General features: G+C 39.4%; 1 protein-coding gene across 2 annotated transcripts in view; it reads left to right on the top strand.

Annotated features, from left to right (window-relative positions):
* The window catches only part of LOC121508856 (protein kinase C beta type), a 66,030-nt gene that overhangs the window by 32,649 nt on the left and 8,570 nt on the right, over nucleotides 1-24,811 (top strand). Inside the window, exons 4-17 of one of the 2 annotated variants that reach the window (XM_041785968.1) lie at nucleotides 515-626; nucleotides 11,905-12,033; nucleotides 12,389-12,545; nucleotides 14,951-15,085; nucleotides 15,227-15,323; nucleotides 15,425-15,568; nucleotides 15,655-15,828; nucleotides 16,399-16,490; nucleotides 16,962-17,024; nucleotides 17,122-17,260; nucleotides 17,349-17,429; nucleotides 17,524-17,631; nucleotides 19,229-19,369; nucleotides 19,810-24,573. In XM_041785968.1, the coding sequence (XP_041641902.1) occupies nucleotides 515-626; nucleotides 11,905-12,033; nucleotides 12,389-12,545; nucleotides 14,951-15,085; nucleotides 15,227-15,323; nucleotides 15,425-15,568; nucleotides 15,655-15,828; nucleotides 16,399-16,490; nucleotides 16,962-17,024; nucleotides 17,122-17,260; nucleotides 17,349-17,429; nucleotides 17,524-17,631; nucleotides 19,229-19,369; nucleotides 19,810-19,962 (1,725 nt within the window). In that variant the 3' untranslated portion in view covers nucleotides 19,963-24,573. Of the gene's footprint in view, nucleotides 1-514; nucleotides 627-11,904; nucleotides 12,034-12,388; nucleotides 12,546-14,950; nucleotides 15,086-15,226; nucleotides 15,324-15,424; nucleotides 15,569-15,654; nucleotides 15,829-16,398; nucleotides 16,491-16,961; nucleotides 17,025-17,121; nucleotides 17,261-17,348; nucleotides 17,430-17,523; nucleotides 17,632-19,228; nucleotides 19,370-19,809; nucleotides 24,574-24,811 lie in introns of those variants that run through there. The other variant, XM_041785969.1, reaches the window with a different exon arrangement.

The raw sequence follows: 24,811 nt of genomic DNA, 5'->3' as shown, positions 1-24,811 counted from the left end.
GTGAGTCAGCATGGATCTAAAGTCATATGACTGATGTTTATTAATCTCTAACTCCTCTGCCTTTCTTTCTTTGTTACATCACAAAATCTGTTTTATTGTCTCTCGGTTTTCTTCCATCAGTGGTTTGATTTCTCTCAGTTATTTAACATCTGATCTGTGTTATTTAACTCTGATCTCTGTTATAACGAAGCAACTATTAAAAGAATTTCTCTGTTAAAATAGAAGACCATTATTCAGTCATTCCCGGAGGGGGAGTGCTGTTCCATTAGCAAAGATTACTCACTACAATGGCACAAATTTGAGTGTGATATTACCTTTATACAACAGCTTTACATGAGGCATGGCATCATTAAAACTAGCAGGAACAACAGATATTTATTCTTTTCTTTATAATTTAGTTGTCCCACTAACAAAAACTCTCTTTAAATGTTTAAAACTTCATCATAAAATGATTGCTGTTTGGATTTTTTTATGCAATGAATGAATTCTGGTCTCTGTGTCTGTGTCTCTGCAGGATCCTCGAAGTAAACACAAGTTTAAGGTCCACACTTACTCCAGCCCGACATTCTGCGACCACTGTGGATCTCTTCTCTACGGGCTGATTCACCAGGGCATGAAATGTGACCGTACGTACATAAACTTAGTGTATGACTGCAGTTCAAACATGTGGCTTAAATTAAAGCTTTTGTTAAGAGACAAGCGGTGTGCAAAACTGATTTTTGATGACCTGCTGCCCGGATCTCTGTCCATCTTGTCCTCCTGATCAGATGTTTGCCTTTAAGGTTTATTTTTGGACTTTATTTGCCTTTGTTCAAATACAGAAGTGTGTAAACTGGGCAGAGAGTGCGGGAAATGGCATGCCATAAAGGTGTGACAGGGCAGATTTGAACCCAGGCTGCCAGCTCACATCCATTAAGCCAATATTTCCAAACTCATTTTTCTGATACAGATATCAACATGAATCTACGCAAGGATGGCAACACACTACATGATTTGAAAAATCCTTAAGTCTGTAATCAGTGCAATTGTTTTAGTGCTCCAAATCGCCTCATAGCCTCCCAGACTTCGAATCGTTGTTATCAAACATGTTGTAATGCCTCTGACAGAATACCCACAACAACCAATGAGAGCTAGCAGACCCTTTAACGCATAAAAAAATCCTCATTTGATCAAAAACATGGCTTTAATTGAAACAGAAGCTGTGTTTCTATTAGCCTTAGAAATGCGCAAAATCTAAATAGCGCAATGAAAAACTGGTAATGGAAATACCTGAATTTCAAAAAAGCTCTCAAATATCGCAAAAAGTTTTTATGCTCTCATGAGGAGGTTTTTAAGATGTTTGGATATAGAGGTGTATCGCAAAAGTGCAATGGAAACACTTTTTCCTCATTTAGAAGTCACAGGGTGAACGTATGGTGTCACATGACCAGTTCACTCCGAGACAACATGGCGCGGTACGTGTGGACAGAAGAGGAGACGAGACTTTTCTTAACATCATACTTAAACGTGGCTTTTGCCATACATACGGACTTTGCCTCTGAACTGTCATCAGTTGCCTTCGTCTTTTGTTCAAAATTATCAAGGCAACTGATGTAGATGTAATCATAACCATGCAAACACGCAACAGGTTTTGAGCATCCAGCTTCCATAAGTTTCTTTTCCTCCATTCTTTGCTGTATGTAATCTACATTTGAAAAGTCAAACTGACACCAAATGAAGAATCAATTCTTGTATGCATCGTGATGTGGAGGAGGACGATTCTGAATCGATTTATAAATGTCCAAATATTGATAATAATCAATTATTTAAATTATTTAATACTGTGGAATAGCAGGAACAAAAAGGTAGAACTCTGACACGCAGCACGTAACAGCGAGATTTGGATTACCAGTTGTTCATGTGTGAAAATGGACACTTTTATGTTTGTAATTTCAGATGTGTTACAAGGAAAGGATGCTAATACCTTTGGTTCAGTGCAATTGTGACTTTCCAGTTTTCACACATCTCCCATTAGAGGATAGGGAAAATTTAATTTATGTCTTTTTCTCTAAACACAAATGTAATGTTTTTATTATGTCAGACACAGTGAGAACAACAGAAATGTTAAAAAAAAAAACAAGTGCATCAAAATGCATTGATGATCAATCAAGAATCGAATCGTAGCCCTATGAATTGTAATCGAATCGAAACGCGAGATGCCCAAAGATTCCCACCTCTAGTTTCAGGACACAAAAGTGACTCAGTAATAAAGAGTGCTTATATTTTTACACTTTGAATGCTTGGCATAGTCGTCATCAGCTCACAACATGACCTTTTTTGATAGTATTTCTCGATGTAGAAACCACCTCTTGCAGCTCAATATACAGCTGTTATCGTTGTTTACTGTCAGTGTCAGTGTTTTAATAAGGAAATGCTGCCCAGTCTTGATAAAGCTGCAAGTATAGCTTCATCCATGCTACTCTATTCACTGGCTGCCTTTGTTTACAGGCTTGCAGTACAACTAAACCACACCCATAGCTTTAGCTATTAGCTACTTCCTCTTTCTCCCTAAATGGCACTGATTGGTTTGGTCAGCCTCTGCCTAACAGACATGGGATTTGGCCAATCCAATTAGCTTTGCCCAGTTAGTGTATCATTAATAGGGGTGTCCCTGTCTATAGGATGCTGCCCAGATGGATGTGAAATAAAATATATCCGATGCCTTGGATATGTGCAGAAGTCCATCTGGTGTGTCAGGTTAACCATACGCTGCTTTTAACAGATTTTTATAAAACTCGGAGGTCTCTGAGGCGTCTTTACTGGTTCAGCTTCATGCTGTCAGATGATAATACTTTGAGGCACACCACACTGTCGGCTCTCTTAATTATAACCTGTTGTATAGGTGAAGCAGATGGTGAGGTATGACTCATCGTATATTTTTCGCCGTGGCATTTCTTGAAGATTCATCGTCGACAACACATTCATCAGACAGGCTGCCCCTACGAGAAGCACACATTACATTTAGGAATCACTGATATACCAATGTAAAGAATACACTTTTGATTTATAGTTTTAAAAACAGCGTGTAGTTTGTGACTTGTGGGCTGTTGAGAATGTTTCAACTCTAAATTTAGACCACATCCATCATTTACAATAATCAACACGGTCATGAGTCATAATAATCGCTTAAACAGATAGGATCAGCTGAATGACAGCTGCAGAGATATCATCAGCCGCTCACAACCGTGATTGAAGACTCTTTACTGTGTTGCTGTCATGTTCAATTTATTGCTGACTATTTGCATGTTGTTGGCAACAAACACACAAACAGAGAGTTATCTTTGACTCCAACAGCCATCAACATTGTTTATCAAGTAAACAGTTCCTCCTTGTACCTGTGTTTATAGACTCTGCAGCAGACAAGGAGAAAGCGTGGTGATGTCTCTCAAAACGAGCAGAGTATCTCAACAACACACAGAAGTCTCGTCAGGTTAAATTAGGTTAAATTTTTTTTAGGTTAAATTTTATTCATATGACCAAATGAAATGTTTAGGCATCGGTGCAGGCGAGAGCCAGAGTCAGAGGCTTTTTGTTTTCAGGTTGTCCATCCGTCTGGGCCATTTGTGTGAAGATGATACACTACATGGACAAAAATATTTGCCCGCCTGACCATTTCGCCAGCAGGGACTGGAATGACATTGAAAATGAAATTAAATACAGAAACTTTATTATGGTGTTGCTCCCTCTTTTGTAGCTATAACAGCCTCTACTCTTCTTAGAAGGCTTTCCTCAAGATTTTTGAGTTTCTTTGCACAATCATTTTGTAGAGCATTTATGAGGTCAGGCACTGATGTAAGGCTTAGCTCACAGTCTCCATTCCAGCTCATCCCGAAGATGCTCGATGGGATTGAGGGGCCAGTCAAGTTCTTCCACACCAAACCATGTCTTTATAGTCCTTGCCTTGTGCACTGGGGCACAGTCATGTTGAGATAGAAGAGGGCTGTCCCCAAGCTGCTGGCAAAAAGTTGGAAGTATTGCGTTGTCCAAAATGTCTTGGTATGCTTAAGAGTTAAGACTGGCCTTCACTGGAGATAAGAGGACTAGTCCAAGCCCTGAAAAACAAAGAGCATTCTCCCAGCATCCGCCAAACCCAGACTTTTCTGACCGTTTGCCTTAGCTTTCATTGACTGAGCGGCTGAGTTGCTGTTGTTCCACTTTTTGATAATATCGCTCACAGTTGACTGTAGAATATCCAGCAGAGATGGCATCCATCACAGTACCAGACTTGAAGTCACTGAGCTCTTCAGAACAACCCAGTCAGTATTGCATATGTTTGCAAATGGAGACTGCATGGCTAGGTGCTTGATTTTAAATACTTCTGTCCAACTTCAGTCTGACTGAGACTCCTGATTTTAATCGTTTATTGGTGTGGCCAAATAGTTTTGTTCATATAGTGTTCCTCAAGAACACTTCGAGGGATTTTCTTCAAACTTTGCAGAAACGTCCACTCTCCCTGCAATCACTGTGACCTCCAATCTGTTGAGCGCAGTATTTTGGGAACACAGTGAGGGATTTTCTTAGACCTACAGCTGGATTTGAGATTGAACTGAAAGCTGATTTTGGAGGTAAAAGGTCATGAGGACTTTACATATTGTGAGATCATAGTGACCTTGTCCATTTTCATAGCTTTCACATGAAATTATACACTCGTGGAGCCACCCCCTGGGGTGCAAGAACTGCATTGTAGACAATGGACAAATTGCCATCTATATGTTTTAAACAGTTTTTTTTTTTTTTTTTTTTTTAATAAGACAGCCCTTTTTTCAGCTGTTTGCATTAACTTAAGAGGAGACAAGTCAGGGTTATACTTTTACAGTATACTATCTTTAGGAACTGCCTTGTTTTTTGTTTTGTTTTGTTTTTTTTTTTGGTAAAAGCAGCTTTCTTATCCTTAAACAGTAGATTTTTATGGTTAAATCTTTAGAATTGTTATTGTTAGACTAGTACTTCTTAGACTTTTTGGCCACATTTTTTTCCAGGCTCTCTGGGCCCACTGGAAAGAGCTTTGCAGCCCACTTTAGGTTCCTAACCCACCACATGAGAACCACTGAACTAAATAACATTACTCATTTAGGGGGTGCAGATGTTCTGGCTAGTAGGTCACGCCCTATGTACACAGACGGCCTGGGCTCAAGTCTGGCTGTGGCCCTCCGTGCAGTCATATTACTGGAGGCTATGAGTAGTAGCTTCTTTAAAGCACACCACCATGCACCAAAAACCTGCCCCAGCTCTTCTTCTTGACCTGCACTTTCATTGTCCAGCAATCGTTTACCTCACAGAGGGTATAACCACCAGACGCCAGCTCTACGTTCAGAATTTGCTCTAAATAATGCAACTGCAGACATGAGTGTGTCACCAGTTTGATGACTAGATATGAGTTGTTTAAAAATCTTTAACATTAGCTTGAATATGAGGGAGAAACAAGAATGCAGTAGATCTGGCATCTCAGTGATCATCAGGCTCTCTTCAACACATTTTCCATACTCCTGTGGTTAGTATTTAAGTTTATCTTCCTCCTACGCTATGTTTGCATGCTTTGTCTTGTATTATGAAGCTCTTGTATTGTTTTCACACTTTTACACAATGAGAAAAGAGAAAGTATCAAAGTTAGTACAGTTTAGCTCCGAGTATCACCGCTTGGCCGACGACAAACAAAGCGTGACATTTCATGGCTGAGAGAAACACCGACATTAAAACAGCAACAATATGACCGTCTCCCTCTGAGAAGTAAGGATTTTTTTTTAATGTTTGAGGTTTCTCAGTCAAAGGAAGCAAGTGCACAGTCCTCTGAGTCAGACCACGTCTACTTTACATTTCTGTCTGAGTTCTGTTACAAAACCCTAAAAGGGAAATTCCTCCTTTTTAAAATGTCGTCTTATTTCTGGTTATCGTGTGGTCTAAATCAGAGTCTCTCAACTGGTCTAGCCTCAGGCTCCACCACCTCCTCCTCAATGAGATATCACAACCAAAATCTACAAGAAAAAAATAACCACTCAGATTTATGTAATGGAAAATTTGAAGCTTTTCAACCTGTATAAAAAGCACATCATTAAAGAAGTCCTAAAGAGGACATGCATGGTAGATTTAATTTCACTCTATGTCCTGTAATAACGTAAAATTTTTCTAGTGGTAGAGAATTTAACTGTTTGTCATCAGAAAATCAGCTTTGTTATCCCAAGATACCCAGTTACATAGGTCCACATTAAAAAGAAAACAAACAAAATTTACTTGAAATCAGGGGAATTCTGCATAAAATAGAGAAATGCATGTGTATCTACAAAGAGCTTTGATATTTCACAGACTTTTTGCCCTGTTTTGTTTTGCACCGATGTTATCTACTGAAAACAGCTCTGTGACCAACTTTGGGGTCCTGACACGGCATTAACATTAACATATAAACCTATAATGCAACCTTATTATTTATATGACCCAGATAAGGATGAAACTATTAGCCCCCCTATGAAAAGTTCATTTTTTTTAAGTATTTCCAAAGTGCTGTTAAAGAGAGAAAACAAATTCAACAAGCATTTTCAAACATCCTAGTTTTATTTTAGATGCTTACATTATTTTACTTTGGACACAGAAACTAAATTCTTTCACAAAATCAGAAACTACCAGGGTCTGATTATTATCCCCTTTAGAAATGACCTTTTTGTTGAGCCATAGCAAAAACCACTGTTGTGCAATGATGTATTTTAACTTTGCAATGCTCAAACCTTGTAAAGTCAAGATAAAACCAAGAGTTATTTCCCAGTTTAACAGAGAACAGAAAGACGTCTCGCACACTGCAGGGCTCCAAAAATATAATTATTTATTGCACCAATGTAAAATAAATAAATAATGATAAATAATTATATTTTTGGAGCCCTGCAGTGTGCGAGACATCTTTCTGTTCTCTGTTAGTCTCCTTTTCGGCTCAGCACCTGCCCACCTAGGTTTGGATGTGCGTGTAGACTTTTTTCTTATTATTTCCCAGTTCAAATACAGTATAAAAACTTTAGTAAAGGTTTGAGCTTTTACTGAGAAATCATCTTGAAAAAAAAACAAATCAGTCAGTTTAGACTTGAGTACAAGAATGGTTGATGCTCACAGGGGAGGAGGATTTGCAAATTTATCACAGCATTTTCAAGTGTCAAGAACTGGAGTAAGAAATATCATCAAGAAATTCAAAGAGAGCCACACAGTCCAGAACGAGCCTGACAGAGGTAGGAAGAGAAAGATTTCAAAGACCCTGGAAAGAAAACCAGTGAGAGATGTGTCTAAAGACCCCAGAACAACTGCCAAGACACTAGTGAAGGACTTAGCCAAGTCAGGAATTGTAGTCTTAAAGAAGACCATCACTAGAGCCCTGCACAGGACTGGACCAAGAAAAAACACAGAAGAGACATCTTCAAGCCAGACTGAAGTCTGGTAAGGACAACCTGGAGAAGAATTCTGCATACTGGAAGCATGTCCTTTGGTCAGATGAGACCAAACTAGAGCTCTTTGGCCACAGAGACGTTGATTATGTTTGGAGAAAAGAGAAGAACACGTCCCCACAGTGAAGCACAGCAGTGGGAGTATTTTGTTGTGGGGAAGCTTCGGCACATCTGGAACTGGGAACACAGTTCGTCGCTTTGTCTTTAAACACTACAATGACCCAAAACGTAAGTGGCTCCTGGTGAACTACTGCATTCAGAAGACCAAAGTGAGCCTTACTGACCCGCCTGCTCAAAGCCCTGACTTGAATTCCACTGAAAATGTGTGGGGTGAACTGAAGGCCAAGGTCCATGCCAGAAGACCATAAAATCTGGAGGAGCCTGAGAGATCCACCTAAGAAGAATGGGCTTGGATTCCTCAGGAGACGAGTCTGGGACTAAAACTACAGCAAAAAACTCCAGGCTGTTTTCCATTAACAAGGAGACACTATTGACTATTAGCATCAGGAGGAGTAATAATTTAGACCCTGGTAGTTTTTTGTTTTAGTGAAATATTTTTTTTGTGTATGTAAAAATAATCTTGGATGTTTGGAAAAGCTGTGTTAAAATCCTTGGAAAATACTTTTAGAAAATGACATTTTCATGGGAGAGGCTGATAATTTCATCTTTACAAATATCTCAAATCGAATATAAGCAGGGTTTGGTTTGGTTTTGCTGCAGAAGTATTGCTATCAATCATAGCAGAATCTTTAAAAACCCCAAAAAGAGTCTCGGTTTTACAATGGTCACAGTTCGTAGCATTAACTAATAAATTCTAATGTATGAAACCACATGAGCAGTCTGTGGAAATTTTGGACGTTCTTTGTTTCCTTTTTGAAACAGAAATCATACATTGATCAAATAATCCAGTTGAAAATAAGTCTTCCTCTCTCTTTGAACTTGAGCCATGGTTCAAAAGAACAAGTTAGCGTTTTAATATCAAGTATTTTTATTAAAATAAGACTGGGGCTAACTTATTTTGCTGAAATTTTTACCTTTGTAGGTAAACATTTTTTCTTGTCATCATGTGTCATGCCTTCAAAAAAAATACAAAAATCTAACCTTACATATAACCCAAGAATTACGCTGGTGTAGGCTAAAACCTGCCACCCCCATTTTTCAGTGTTAAATTATCTGAAGAATACATTTTTTTAAAATTTCCCTGAAAAGTGTTGATTTTAGCAATGGGATGTAATGTCTTGTCTACAGTGATATATGAATACAGAGAGATATTTTAAATTTATTGTAACATTAAAATGAAATAAAATGATAATCTCTCACATAGTTCCATTGATAACAGAATCACAGTGATAAATCTGATGTTGAAGTGCTGGATGTCTACTTTTTCTGCACTTCCTCTGAGTGTAGTGAAATTTGTATGCCAGAGAAGTCTGACCTCCAGTGGACAAACTGAGGAACTACACAAAGAGGGCTTTGGTATTTTCTTCACCATAAAGACACAGTTATCTGAATCATACTAAATTAGTTCAGGAGTTAATGCAATTATATTTTGTGCACATTTGTGCATGAAAAAATAACAATACATATTTAGTTCTTCACCTTGATATTTATCCAACAAAGAGGAATTACTAAAAAAATTTCTTCTAAGAATGTCCTTTATGAACTAAAATAAATACTGTATTAATGAGGGTCATTCCAGGTTCACAGCTATTTTAGAAATATCCCTGTCACAGTCACTTTTCTCAGATCTGAGACGAAAACAAAACTCAAGTCTGATTGAATTCTTCTCAGTGTCTCTCCTCGTTTGAGCTGCTCTGATTGGTTGATTTATTTCAAAGCTAAATTCACACATACAAGGATTTGGTCAGCTTTGTCTGAAATAGGCGAACAGTGATACCTTACAGGAACCAGTGAGTCAAAACAAGACATAGCATGAGAACAAAGAGGGCAGAAAACCTACACTGTTCAGATCATTGGTTCAGCTGTTCTCAAAAGTCTTTCATAAATGAAAGCGCTTAGCAAACACATATCTATTTATGTGTTTTGCACCTGTGATAATTGGTATAAATTTGCTGTTTTCTTGAGATCTCGACTTATTCTTCTCTTTTTCCTGGGATAATAAAGCTTTTTTTTTCCACTATAATGTGTTAAGTTACTGAAATGTACCAAAATGTACATGTAATCAATCACACAGAGCAAAATATGATGTCTGCATGCAGACAACTCTCAGGGCTGCAGAATCTAAGTTTTTTAAACATGTTTGTTTAGTGTTGTCTCTTTGTTCAGCCACACTTTTATCTATTTAAAGCTTTTAATATGAGTGGTTAAAATTTTTCCTGAAATTTTAGTCCCATTAAAGAAGTCTTGGCAAGCCATGAGGTTAGACCACAAGAAACAGTGGTTTGGAATAAACCATGGAGGGCGGAATAATAAGGACTTTTTTGCACTAGAGTTGACGCGATACCAGAATTTTAAAACTTTAATACAATACCAAAAAATAAACCAAATCGACAATAGTATGGATATCTATTTTGGGAGCAAAAGAAAAAGTACTGGGCTCCTACACTATATAGACAAAAGTATTAGGCCACCTGGGCATTACACCAACAGGAATTGTAATGATAGTCTTTACAAATTCAGGTACTTCATGTACCTTTTTGCAGCTTTAACGGCCTCCGCTCTTCTTTTAAGGCTTTCCACAAGATTTTGGAGTGTTTTTGTGGGAATTTGTCTACATTCATTCTGTAGAGCATTTATGAGGTCAGGCACTGATGTTGGACGAGAAGGCCTGGCTCGCAATCTCCGTTCCAGTCCATCCCAAACGTGCTTGAAGGTGTTGAGGTCAGGGCTCATCAAACCATGTATTTATAGTATGGCTATGTGCACTGGGGTACAGTCATGTAGGAATAGAAAAGGGCCCTCTCAAAACTGTTGCCACAAAGTTGGAAGCATAGGATTGTCCAGAATGTCTCAGCATGCTGAGGCATTAAGATTGACCTAGTCCGAATCCTGAAGAACAGCCCCATACCATGATCCCTCCTCCACTAAACTTCACAGTTAACACAATGCAGTCAGGCAGGTAATGTTCTCCCAGCATCTGCCAAACCCAGACTCACCCATCTGACTGTCAAACAGGGAAGCTTGATTCATCACTCCACAGAACATGTTTCCACTGCTCCACAGTCCAGTGTCGGCATGCTTTGCACCACTCCATCCAACACTTGGCATTGAGCTTGATGTGAGGCTTGCATGCAGCTGCTCGGTCATGGAAACCCATTCATGAAGCTCCTGCTGCACAGTTTTTGTGCTTACATTGATGCCAGTCTGTAAGAAACACCTGAATTCAATAATGAACAGGTGTGGCCAAATACTTTTGTCCATGTAGTGTAAATTGCCAACATATTTGTGAGAAACTACCAGTTTCTCTACAATCAACATCTACATTGTCATTCAAAAGGCAAATTAAGATGACAAAAATGTGATGAAATGTTTTTTAATGTGTATTGATACCTCTTTGTTTTGTCTCTCTGGGTGTCTAATCCTCCCTGCAAGGTGTTTTGCTTTAAATAACATGCATTGTTTTTGTTTTTTATAACCTGCGAATAAACTAAAAAAATCAGACTGTTCTCTTTCCCTCACTCTCTCTGGCTTTCAGCTTTTGTCAAACATGACAGAAGATTCTGAGTTTATTTACAACTTTGGCACTTTTTTGGGGAAAACAGAAATGGAATTTTTCAAAGTTGGTGTTTTTGGGAACATTTGTTACTTCTCTCCTGAAACCACTGCTAAACAAATAAAAAGTAAAGTCTTTTTCTCTGTTTTCTTGCTATGTTGTAGTGCTCTCTGTCTTTACTTTGCTTTTTGAAAGTTTCTTTACGTGCACTCCTGAAGAATTCTTGAAACAGTTCTGCCCCTGAATTTTTTCAGGGTATTAAAATTGGAGAGTTGCTGGATTACGCTTGTGGATCATTGAAGATGAGTTCTGCCAGGCAAGGGGAGGGTAGAGTAGTCAGAGAGGCAACATAAGGGAAGGGAAATGTTTTGGTAAAAATGTAACTGTTTGCATTTACACATGCATCTCAGCCGACTCATTTTCATGGTTTTTTTGTTCATGTGTGAGAAGTGCTTCTGTATCTCGACCACTGCTGTTGTCTTTCTTTTCTCTGTGACTCCATGAAAATAAAAATCTGGCTGAAGATCTGTTGCTCTTTGGAGCTTTGTTGTTACAAAGCGCATTTTATTGGAAAAACATCCAGTATTAAAAACATCCTTCCAGATGCCCATCCAGTAGCATCCTTAGCGCAGCATGGCGAGCTGAGAGTGGTCCTGTTGTTTTAAAAATGTTTGCAGGGTTGAATGTGTCACATGTTGCACAGATTTATAATTTTATGGACTGTCTGAGTGAAACAAACTCAGCTTGATGTGTCTTCTTTGTGTCTGCATGCAGATTGTATGATGAACATCCATAAGCGGTGCGTGGCCAACGTCCCGAGCCTGTGTGGGACGGATCACACCGAGAGGAGAGGACGCATCCACATCTCTGCCCAGATCACCGGGGAGGCTCTCAGCGTCACCAGTGAGTCGCTCACCTTCTGTCGGTCTCTCTCTTCACTTTAGTCCCTCTGAAACACACACAAACACACACTCTGTATCTGCTGAAGACTATAACTGGAAAGTCCATTAGTCAATCAATGGTCCAATGATTGACCCACATCAGCAGTGGGACATGCGTCCACGTGTCCCCTCTCTCTGTCAGACAGCAGTGGATTGATTATAGAACACAAACTAAACTGTTGTTAAGTGTTGTCAGATGTGCGTTATTTAGGACACAACTGGACTCGCACCAACACTCACAGTCCTGCTGTCCTCTAGAAAAGGACAAAATCCTTTCAGCATGTCTAAATGTGTGTTTAAAATCATGTCTTTAACAGTCAAAGAGGCAAAGAACCTGGTACCCATGGACCCCAACGGCCTGTCAGACCCCTACGTCAAGCTCAAGCTGATCCCAGACCCCAAGAGTGAGAGCAAACAGAAGACCAAGACCATCAAATGTTGCCTCAACCCCGTCTGGAATGAAAGCTTCACCTTGTGAGACATCTCTTATTCTGTATTCAAATGAGTTTGAAGGCTTTAAATACCCTATCAACAGTCTTTTCTTTCTGGCTTAACTGGGTTGATTTTAAGTTTCTGGTTTGGTCCCATCATCAGTCATAAAAGCACAGAGATAATCTCGGCTCATGCCGTCTCCTGTCCCTGCTCTTTATCCTGTTTGCTGGAGCTGTTCTGAGTCGCTGCTTGGAAATGCACATTTCTGACGGATTTGCGGTTTAAAGAAGTATTCTGATACCATCACTGCTGAATAGAGTCAGAAAAAACATGTAATTGTAAGACAATAATTCCTGAATTTGGTTTACTCATTTTTGTTAGCTAAATTTAAAGTAGAAGATGCACTTTTGACCCCCAATTTTCAAGATAGGAAATGGCTGCATCCTGCATACAGATACATCTAGTTTCTGGGTCTAAAACTTGGAGACATGCTGTCATGACTGGAAGTGTAGTCACCAGTCACCAATGCAGACCAGACCAGCAGGGAATAGTGCCCCTTTTCAACCCTTTACCACTCATAAGGCCAGAATCCTACATATGAAGGGGGCATATTATGCAAAAATCCCTTTTTCAGGATTTTCTAACAAATATGTGCCCCTGGCCTGTCCAAAATCCCCTGAAGTACCAGAAAAATGCCCCCCCCCCTTGCAGAAAATGTGTGCTGAAACAAGCTGTTCTCAGATTTTCCCCTCATCATGTCATGTAGGGAGTTAGCCCCGCCCCAGATTCAGTTGGCCATCCCCGCTTGGAAGAAAGTTCTGCCCTCCTCTCCTGATCTTCCTCTCAGCTGCCAGCTGAGAGAAGGATCAGGAGAGCCGCATCCATTTCCTGAGAGGTGCGTGGTCAGGGGCAGAGTCAGGAAGCTTAGTAACATTTAAAGCCACAGACAAAGAAACAGCTCATCCTGAGCAGGGCTGAAACAGAGGGGTTTTCCAGACATACAATAATCCTAAACTGGAGTGTTTTTTCAGCAACAAGCTTAAACTTGTAATAAAAGGGTAAAATATGTCCCTCTTAAAGGAAACTGTGGTATACTGTTCAGCAAATAAACCTTGTGGAGTGATTGAAAATGACACCTCAGTTAAAGACAGTAAGTTACTAGTGGAGGTTGTAAGAGCAGCTTGTTGGCTGTGGGTCTGTCCTTAACATCTCTCGCTGCAGGCTCAGCTACCATATTATCTTGCAAAACATCAAATCTATGTGGTAAAATCAGATGGTGCTACAAGTGCAACAGCTGCACAAAAACACCACATTATGGACTCTGCTCAACATAATGAAAATGATCACACAGCTCTTGTGATAATCGTTTATTTGTCAAGTCAATTTAAACAAGAGCAACATCTAATTCTAAGAAACTACATTGAATTTTGTGCACTGTACCTTGCAGCCAGTTTAACTCATTAAATGCAATTCAGGTCTTTTGCTTGCTGTATCTTGAAGTAAGATTTTTATCTGGAAATTTTTGTCTGGATTTGCTAGGCAAATGTAGCTTAAGAAATGCAGTACTATGCAGAACTCTTAGCCATGTCTGGGCCAGAAATTGAGGCTAAAGTTAGGCATAGATGTAGTAAGTAAGCTGCCTGAGGGCACCATCAGGTGGAAAGGAGGATTGACACAACTCTGGTAATGCTCTGGATGTCCTTGCATATGACCAAGTGTATAGGAAAATAACCTGTTGAAAAAAAATGAAGTCCACACTTTTAGGGTGGAAATTGGTGGATGTGGCGAGGAAGCATGGCCAAGGGTACTGTATGGGCGGGTACTAGGGTTGCCACGAACCCCAGTCATTCTGCAAATGTACCAAGGGAACGAAAAACTTCAGGCCCCATGATGAATTCTTAGCACCCTACGTCTGCACATGACCATCTGTAGTGTAATTTTTATTATCCTGAAGTTAGATAATCTTCCACAGATCTGTGCATTTTTGCAATGCATGTATCAGTGGTGTGCATGCTATAGTTTTGGAAGAGAGGGAAGATTTTGTTTTTGTTTTGGGTTTAAATAATTGATGGTAATGGATATTTGCACCAACTGGCACACTTAATTTGTGATTATATATTTATAGGATGTATTGGAGGTATTTCTGATTTGTTATGGGACACCTGTAGTGTAAGAAAGCATCTCTAAATGAGGATTATGGCTTTGAAATCAATTTATGATCTAGGTTTAAGTTTAAAAACAACACTTTTACAATTTTCCTGCATCGAACTTTGAGAGTTAACAGCCAAAAAAAGATTTAAATAATATTAAGGGTAAGAAAAAATAGAATAAATAACCTAAAAAGCTAAAGAAAGATAAAATAAAGGCCAAAAAAGAGAAGTGAATATACCAAATGGTCCCCTCTTTGACCTTTTATTTGACTGTTCTTCGACTTTTCTATGTCCTAGCAACTTAAAAGAAAGCGACAAAGACCGCCGTCTCTCTGTGGAGGTGTGGGACTGGGATCTGACCAGCAGGAATGACTTCATGGGCTCGCTGTCTTTTGGGATCTCAGAGCTACAGAAACAAGGAGTGGATGGATGGTGAGCAGTCAGCACACAGGAAACTGTAAATAATTGAGAAATTATCCTGGTGTAGACCGAGATAATGAAAGCCAGGGGAAAACGAGTGGAAATATTAAAGCTGTTCTGATAAGATGTTTCTGTTTGTATTGTGGGGTTTAGGTTTAAGCTGCTGTCCCAGGAGGAAGGAGAATACTTTAATGTTCCCGTCCAGCCAGAAGGAGAGGAAGGAAATGAGGAGCTGAGACAAAAGTTTGAGGTAAGATGTGAAGAATTGGACATATATAGCAGGTTTGCACATCTTATTTTATAAATGAGTCAGTCCTAATCTAGTCTCCTGTAATTTTCTCCTCTCTTCAGAGGGCCAGGGTGGGTCCAGGGAAGCCCACAGACTCGTCTTCATCCTCTGCAGTGTGCAAGTACGACAGCAACGGCAACCAGGACCGGGTCAAGCTCTCAGACTTCAACTTCATCATGGTTTTGGGGAAAGGGAGCTTCGGCAAGGTGATGCACATGCTCAGATTATTATTCATTTCAACTGTTAAAGTCCCTCTGAGGCTCATTTTTCCACTCTCATTGTCTCCCTTCAGGTGATGCTGGCTGAGAGGAAGGGCACCGATGAGTTATACGCCATTAAAATCCTGAAGAAGGACGTGGTGATCCAGGACGATGATGTGGAGTGCACCATGGTGGAGAAGCGAGTCCTTGCTCTGTCTGGGAAACCTCCTTTCCTCACTCAGCTGCACTCCTGTTTCCAAACCATGGTAGGACACAGAAACATGATAAAACATATATTTCAACCATGATTGACTGATCCTTGAATGTACTGATGTTAAATCAGAAATAGACACTTTTTACAAGACTGTTTTAAGCTTTCTGTTCTGTTGAACATTAGGACTGCTTGTAGAAAAGTGATCAAATCACAGGCAGAAAGAGAAACAGTTGAGCTTTAACATGTTATTCAAGACTTGATTGTCATTGGGATTGTATATGCATGCAGTTACCCCTGAGCAGAGCATTTTGGGTTAGTTAGCTGGCTTTTCAAACTGAAATATTTTCAAATCTAGACCCAAAACCCACCTGTTCAGGGTAGCACACTCATTGTAATAACTTCGTCCTATTTTTATACTGTGTTAAGCGTTTAACTGTTGTTTTATTGGATTTGTTATATTATCTGTAAAGTGTCCTTGAGTGCAGAGAAAGGCACCTATAAATAAAATGCATTATTATTATTTATTATTATATTTTAGAATAAGGGCAAATTCCAGGTATTTTGGGCAATTCCACCAATCAGTTTCACTCACCTTTTCTGCTTTTTCACCTTCCTCTCCTAGGACCGATTGTATTTTGTCATGGAGTACATAAACGGAGGTGACCTCATGTATCAGATTCAACAGGTCGGCAAATTTAAGGAGCCTCATGCTGTGTGAGTACACAAAAGTTGTATAATAAAACTTTATGAGATAGTACCAGTGATATGTGACGTGAAGGTGAACTCTGCCAGGGATGGAGTGGAACTCATTTTCAGACCTGGAGGGTCATGGATCAGACCAACCCTCTTTAATTTACGACCTTTACTGGAGTTATTAAATGTTTGAGTTTTTCACACTCAGTTTTAGCTGTAACAAAGCTACTATTTGCATAGCACTTACAACACTGCACAATTCACTGAATTAATTCATAAACTTTATATGCTGGTGGCAACAATTGTTTTTTCTCATGGTGCTAAAATTTCCAATAATTCAAACTCAAATGACATTTTGGAGTTCAAACAATGTGAAAATACATTAAAATGTTCTATTGCATTCATACTATAAACTCAAAAACAACCAGCTGTGTTTCCACCTTAGTATAGAGGCTATGACTCTGGTTACAAACTGCTGTGTCTGTATTTCAGGTTCTACGCTGCAGAGATCGCCATCGGACTCTTCTTCCTTCACTCCAAAGGCATCGTGTATCGGTGAGTCAGTACGTGAATCAGCTCCAACCCTTTACGGTCGCTTAGGCTACAGCTGTGAGTAACACTTCAGCGTGTCTCTGCATATTTGTGTCTCCAGGGATCTGAAGCTGGATAATGTGATGCTGGACGCTGAAGGCCACATAAAGATCGCTGACTTCGGCATGTGCAAAGAGAACATGTACGACGGGATCACAACAAAGACTTTCTGTGGGACACCAGACTACATCGCTCCTGAGGTGTGATTATATTTCGGAGCTGGTTGACTCTTGTGCTTTATCACGCTTTTTAACTCTAAAATTCAAATGTTGTAATATTTTCTCATAGATTATAGCATATCAGCCTTATGGGAAGTCTGTGGACTGGTGGGCATTTGGAGTCCTGCTCTATGAAATGCTTGCAGGACAGGTCTGTACGCATTCACTTTAGCCATTTTTTAAACTTATGAAGGGTGTTTTTAACCAGAACAGAAAGTGATTAAGTATTTTTTGTTACTGTTCAGCCACCATTCGATGGAGAGGATGAAGATGAGCTGTTCCAGTCCATCATGGAGCATCATGTCTCGTACCCTAAATCCATGTCCAAAGAAGCTGTTGCTATCTGCAAGGGGGTGAGTATGCATGCTCAGACTCACATACTGTATATAAAGATGGCAACAGACATCTGTCTCACATTGCATCACATAGCATCATAAGCCTGTTACCCATGAAAAATTTCTAAATCATAACCGATTTTTCCATGTGAGGGACACATGGCGACACATAATGACACATTTTACAGTTAACTGATGATCAACACAGCACAACAACAACTTAGAGGTTCTGTTTACTCATTTTCAGAGTCTTGACTCTTAAAACTCCAGATCTGGCCGGGTCAAATGCAACTTTAGAGCAAAGAAGCTGAGTGTGGCTCGCTGTTAGCTACATTAAGCATCCACTGCAGTAGCAATTTCCATCCAACTCCTTTGCTTGTCAATTGGGCTTTGGCTCGGCCACTCAAGAACATTCCCCTTGTTGTCATTAAATTATTTCTGTGTAGCTTTCGTTGTATGCTTTAGTTCATTGTCTTGCTGGAAAATAAATAGTCTCCCTAGCTATAGCTCTCTTGCAGACAGAATAAGATTGTCCTCCAGGATTTTCCTATATTTTGCTGCAGTCATTTTACCCTCTACCTTTACAAGCCTTCCAGGTCCGGCTGCCGAGAAGCATCCCCACAGCATGATGCTGCCACTACTGTGCATCACAGTGGGCATGGTGTGTTTTTAGTAATGTCTGATGGCCAAAAATCACCATGATGGTCTCATCAGACCAAAAACCTATCTTCAACTTGAAAATGGAGTCTCTGAAATGCCTTTTGGGGAACTCTAGTCCAGATTTAATCTGAGTTTTCTTCAACAGTGGCTTCCTCTTTGCCATTCTCCCCTTAAAACTTTGACCAGTGAAGAACCTGGACAGGAGTTGTTATGTGCAGAGTCTCTCCCATCTCAGCTACTGAAGCTTGTAACTCCTCAGAGTAGTCATAGGTATCTTGGTGTCCTCTCTCACTAGTCTCCTTCTTGCACGGTCACTCAGTTTGTGAGGACGGCCTGATCTAGGCAGATTTACCTATGTGTCATATGCCTTCTGTTTCCTTATGATGGATTTAACTGTTAAGTAACTTGGAATTTTTGTATCCATCCCCTGACTTATACTTTTCAATAACCTTTTCGCTAACTTGCTTGGAGTGTTCTTTTGTCTTCATGGTGTAATGGTAGCCATGAATCCTGATTAACAAATGACTGGACCTTCCAAACTCAGGTGTCTTTATACTACAATCACTTGAGACACACTCACTGAACTCAGGTGATCCCCATTTCACTAATTGTGAGACGACAAGCACCTCTGTTGAATTAGGTCAGTCACTTTAAAGGGGGTGAATATTATTTTACATTAATCTTGTGATCAGATGTTTATCAGCACGTCTGCTGCTTCCCTCTCTGGCATTTGATGATCAAACAGGAAAGGAGAGTTGAAAGTGCGACGAAAGGAGGGGAGGGGGAAGCTGAGGGACAAAGGGGGCATTTGTTTTGGCCTAAAATCGGCTCACATAAATTTTAATAAAAGGCTAATATGTAGTAATTAGTTAGTAAAAGAGATGTGTAAAGTATACACAGACACACATCTGCATGTCCAAACTTGTAACTCTCTGTGTGTCTTTTGTGATTTCAGCTGATGACCAAGCACCCAGGTAAGCGTCTCGGCTGTGGTCCAGAGGGGGAGAGAGACATCAAAGAGCACGCCTTCTTCCGCTATATAGACTGGGAAAAACTGGAAAATAAAGAGGTCCAGCCCCCTTTCAAACCAAAAGCTGTGAGTATATTATGGTGTTTTGTCTCCATTGTGACATTACCTGTGCTGCTCTGAATACGTTAAAAATTTGTCTCAGAATGGAGGGAAAATCGTACTTAGTCCACCTTTAAAGGTAAGTTATATAAAGGATTAGAAAGCTCATTCCTCTTAACCCAACCATCGCCTGCCATTGGTCACTACACTGACAAATCAAAGCTAAGATTTGTTTTTGTAGTCACCAATGATGAAGCTGAAATGTCACTTACTCACAAACGGACCAATGGAAATCCACAGTTTCGGCTGTGAGTGATTTGATTGGTTGATGCCATGTTTTAGTTGTATTTCTCTTTTTTCTCTTTGTCGTTTGTTGTCCTTTTTTTCTTTCACAAACTCATCAAACTCACTCCATCCTGCATCCATCTCTCTCTCCATCCCTCTCTCTTCTCTCCTCTTCACGGCAGTGTGGGCGTGATGCGGAGAACTTTGATCGCTTTTTCACACGCCACCCCCCAGAGCTGACCCCCCCAGATCAAGAGCTTATAGCCAACCTGGACCAGGAAGAGTTCCAAGGCTTCTCATTTGTTAACCCTGAGTACCCTCACACAACTCACTGACCATGCCACATATCACCGGGCTGCACTAGTAATCCCCCACACCTCGGAAACAAAGTGAAAACATGAAAACAACACAAAATATCACCACGTTGTCATCTACGGGCTGCATTCAGCAGGGTGAAATGTCCAAGGATTGGTCCACATTTTAGGGGGAAATGGTTTGTTTTATTTCCTGAGCGCTGGATGAGGAGATTGATGCCAGTCTCACGTGTGCATGGAGTACAGAGCTGTAGCCAGCAGGGGATTAGCTTAGCTTAGATTACAGACTGAGAGCCGGAAGCAACATCTGTACTAAAATGACAAATAACTGCTTTCACTTCTTCAAGAAGATGTTTAACAAGGTGAAATGTCTAATTACTTGTAAAATTGCATTATGAAAGTCATCCAAGAGCCCAAAGATTCTCCAGCATCCACCTGCAAAGCAAAGGTCAGATGACAGGTCGAGACAATTTTAGGGCCTATGTCCATGAACGCTGTTTTTGGGGGTGGCAGTAACCCCCTTTTTAAAGATTTATTTTTTGGCTTTTTATGCCTTAATTGAGCCAGGACAGTGCAGAAACCAGAGAGAGAGGGAGTGAGGGGAAGGAGCCACAGGTCGGTGTTGAACCCAGGTTGCCCACGTTGGGTATGCCAACTTGAACCCTGGGCTATCAGTCCCCCAGAACCCTTTTTTAAATAATAAAATATAATGCAGTTTGGTGTTTCAGTAGGGATGCAAGATATTATTAGTATGATCCCAGTATCAGCAGATATTAGCTTCAAAAGTAAAAAATAATTATTGGCAAATCTAAAAAATTCTTTCCATATTTACAATTGTTATTTTGGATATTAAAATCTGCCTTTATCAGCTGCAAATATCAGCTGTATGAACAAATAAGTGAGGGGAGTTTTAGGCCGGATCAACAGACTTAGCTCAGCAGAAATCTTTTTTTATCAATCCCCATCATTCCTTGCCTTTTAAAGTCTGTTTTAGGGGCTGATACTTTTTAATTTGTTTATCCACAAACTTTAAATTATGTTTGAAGGAATGATCTTTGGGTCCGAACAACATTAAAATATCGGTATCAGATTATTTTGTAAATATCAGGATATTTGAGATTGGCAAAAATCCATTGTAGTGCATTAGGGGTTTGACTTAAACCTTGATTTCTCGTTGATATGATTCCTTGCAAGAAAGCAAAGAAGTGGTCCAAATGAAATGGAAAGTACCCTGCTTTTGCTCCTGACGCTTTAAAGTCGTTTATGTGGCAGCTAGTCAAGATCAGAATTCGACTCCGCAGCCTGTTTCAATCAACGCTGACATTCCCTACGCATGGGGAGGGAATTGTAAAGGACGGCTCATTTTTTTTCGCTATTTTAATCTTAAAACAGAGTTTTATTAGGGCTTTTCAGCCCTCTGTGTTTTTTTTACTGCCAATGGATTTTCAGTTTGAAAAGAGAAATCAAAACAAGAAGGAACACTTTTACCAATTACTGTTTAAAAACAGGAAAACAAAATATGGGGGGAAACTGCCTTTGGTGCTTTCAGGGAGTTCAGATTGAAGTGAAAAATGGTTCATTTTTCATCCTTTTGTTTTTGTGTTTTGATCAAAAAGGAAGATCAAAGAATGCAATACTGGAGAAGGCTATCAACAGTTTTCTGTTTTGTTTTCTGTTTTTCTTAATCAGAACACCAAACATTAAGATAAGAAATCAGTTTTATTGATTCATTTCTTTTTTTAAACAAAAGAACTAGAAGAAAAACAGGAAACTTTTTTGTTTTTCTATATTATTTAGTCTCAGTTTGCCTTAAAGGATCAAAGTCTGTTTGCCTGTTTTCAAACAGTAATTAGGAAACAGCCTCTTTGTTTCTTTTAGATTTCTCATCCCAAATAAAAATCTATTGGCTGTAAAATAATGAGCCACTTTTGACAAAAAAACAGCACAAATACACTTGATTTGAGTCCTTGCAGTATAATGCCAGAACAGGTATCTGTTTTTCCTTCTTTCCTTATACCTTTTTCCTTTGTTAAACTTCATCAAATAAACCATTTATAAGTGCACCAGTTTAGCTCAGTATGTAGAGCAGACTTCATATACGGAAGCTGTAGTCCTCTGTGCAGTGGTTGCTGGGTCTCTGCACTGTTTGGTTCTACCTAGCCCCCACTCTCTCCTAATATGTCCTGTCCCTCTTCAGCTGTCCTATCCAAAAAAGGCAAAAAAAAGCCCCCAAAAAAACATCTAAAAAGAAAAATAAAACTAATATAAAATTTTATATAAAAGCTAGTGAAAGGATAAAGGCCGTTAAGCATTTTGTTTGCATTGTTAGCTTGTTTGTTAACGCTATAAGAATCTAATCTGTGAGAACCCTCTTGCCTGCAGAGGGGAAACTGTGGAAAGTTTACCCTTGCTGTTGTCAACAGTAGTTTAGTTGTATCTCATCACTGTGAATTGAATGTAATCAATGAAAAGAGTACAGTCATCATCAGCTTTACTTTTTACTTTCCTAACAGAGACGTAGTAAGCATGCTAACCGGCTAATCTACGATGATGAACACAATCAACTCTGTTTAAACCTGCTAAACAAAGGCAAGCTAAGAATCATGGATGAAAACTTCTTTAACTTCAGGAGGGAAGTTTTGCTTACCCGGGTATCATTAGTGTTTGATTTTTACTAGTACCTTATTTAAGTTTAAAATGCTGGTCTCATGACATGCTAGCAGAAAAGCTCTCCATCAGTAGCCTATGACCTTGGTGTGACCTTTGCCCTTTTTTCTATAGGTTCTACCCCATTAGAAACTCTTAATGTCCCTGCAGCTCTGCACTTCATGTGACCACATAAGAGTGGCATCAATCCCCTCATTTCATTCTCAGAAATCAAGCTGAGGAAGTGTATTTTACAAAATGCAACAACTATTTATGTGAATAAGATGCAGATGGAAATGCAGACAGGTATTCCAGTCCAGTGCTAACTTTTAGAAGAATAATCTTCTTGTGAAGTGTCAAGTTGCCAGTATGAAACTCGTCTTGTTTCCAGTGATGAAACTGATTATCAGAATCCCTTGGTTAGCATGTCATAGTACACTGCTGCTCTTATATCTATGGAAACCCTAAGCAGACATGCATCCATGAATTTTATTTTATTCCATTTTCCCATGATAGCAAGATGTTACTGATTGTTTTCTTCAGATTTACACATTTTTATGCAGTCATTTCAAGATAACTTTGCTGTTTTTTCCTTACTGAGGGGTTAATTTCTTGAGATCTTGAGAAAATGACAGAAATTTGCTCATTATCAGAGGAAAGACGGCATTGTTATGCAAAACAACAAGCAAATAAGTAAGTTAAAATCTTGAGAAAACCTTGTTATCATGGGTTGTTTCACTGGTGAAATAAAATGTTAGATGCATGTTAAGTTTGGGCTTGCAAACCTATCAGCTCTACTGGCTGTATTTCTATCTTACGTGCAGAAATGTCTCTCCTGAATGCCGCCTAGCCGCTCTCACCAGCAGGTTCACATCCGAGTCTGACCTCTGGTCTGACCTGCTCCGTCTCTATGTCACCCTCCTCCTCCTTGTAATTGCATATTGAATATGACGACCTATCAGTGATATTGCTGAGTGTACTATGATCACATATTGCTAATATTCATACAGTGTAAGTGAAAACTGACAACTTGCTTTGCTATGATTGTTTGAGTAATCCGTCTCCTAATGTTGACTTTCCTTTTCAATGGGACCAAAAACTTCTACACTTTATGTTAAGTCAGTGCTGTGGTGAGCTTATCTTTCAACTGATTTAATTTAGCCAGAGGTTAGAAGTCTGTGTACATGCAATCTGCAAGAGTTTAAGTTTGTATCAAGTCTGCGATTTTTGACTGAAAGCTCATTTTTTTCTCACTTTCTTTTTACATTCACCACATAACACTGTGCATTTATTAACGGAGGGCATATCTCTTAGATTTTAAACAACCATTTTTGGAGGATTTGACATGTTACAAAGCTCAGTCAAGTCTTGTGAGGGTGGTAGTCTGTTAGCGTACAAAAACAGGATGTTCAAAAGTGCCAAACTAGGATTCAGAATCATGAGGATGAAAAAATTGTCCTCAACAACTGTGATGAAGTGCAGCCATCTTGTGCCATTTTGCAGTAAATGTATAACTATTAGAATATGCATTATAGCTTATCTGTTATCCAACGACACAAAACCCTTGGAAAGTTATTTTCATGTATAAAAATGAATGTCTGATAAGAGATGTTTTATTGTGAGGCAGATTGTATAACTTTTTTTCTTTTGTAACTGTGTAACGATGCAGGATAGTAATGTGTCAAATCTTGTCCTTTGAGCTTGTATCAAAAAAAGGGAGTTGGCATCGCAGGTTTTTTCTGCTATACAAAGATGCTAAGTGATAAAGACGATTATTCTTACAGTGTGAAAAATGAAGGCACTTATTGTGATGATGGTTTAAAAAGATGTGAGATGAGCGATAGTAAAGGGATTAATAAATATATAAATAAATATATCTGAGAGAGATTTGGATTAACTGTTCTGGATGAGAGAGATGCTTCTGTGAATTGTGTAATTGTCCTGTATGACTGGAAAATAATAATATACTCACTGGTGCCTACCAGACTACATCTGCTTCTGCCTTGTTTATGCTGCCACAAAAAATGACAACACAACACAATTAAACCCTACATTTACTAGGTCCCTTTGTTAGCCAACACTAAATGACTGGCCTAGCTGGAAAATATCTGCCAACTAAAACTCGGAACTCACTTATTAACCAGTGTTGGAGCTCTTCATGTCCAGTACGTTTACATGCACTTAGAAAAAGTTGAATTATTGTGTAAGCCCATCTAAGACTGGA

This window comes from Cheilinus undulatus, linkage group 4, assembly GCF_018320785.1.
Source record: "Cheilinus undulatus linkage group 4, ASM1832078v1, whole genome shotgun sequence".
NCBI classification, from domain to species: domain Eukaryota; kingdom Metazoa; phylum Chordata; class Actinopteri; order Labriformes; family Labridae; genus Cheilinus; species Cheilinus undulatus.
The sequence above is the reverse complement of the archived record's forward strand: the minus strand, read 5'-3'. Positions and strand labels throughout refer to the sequence as shown.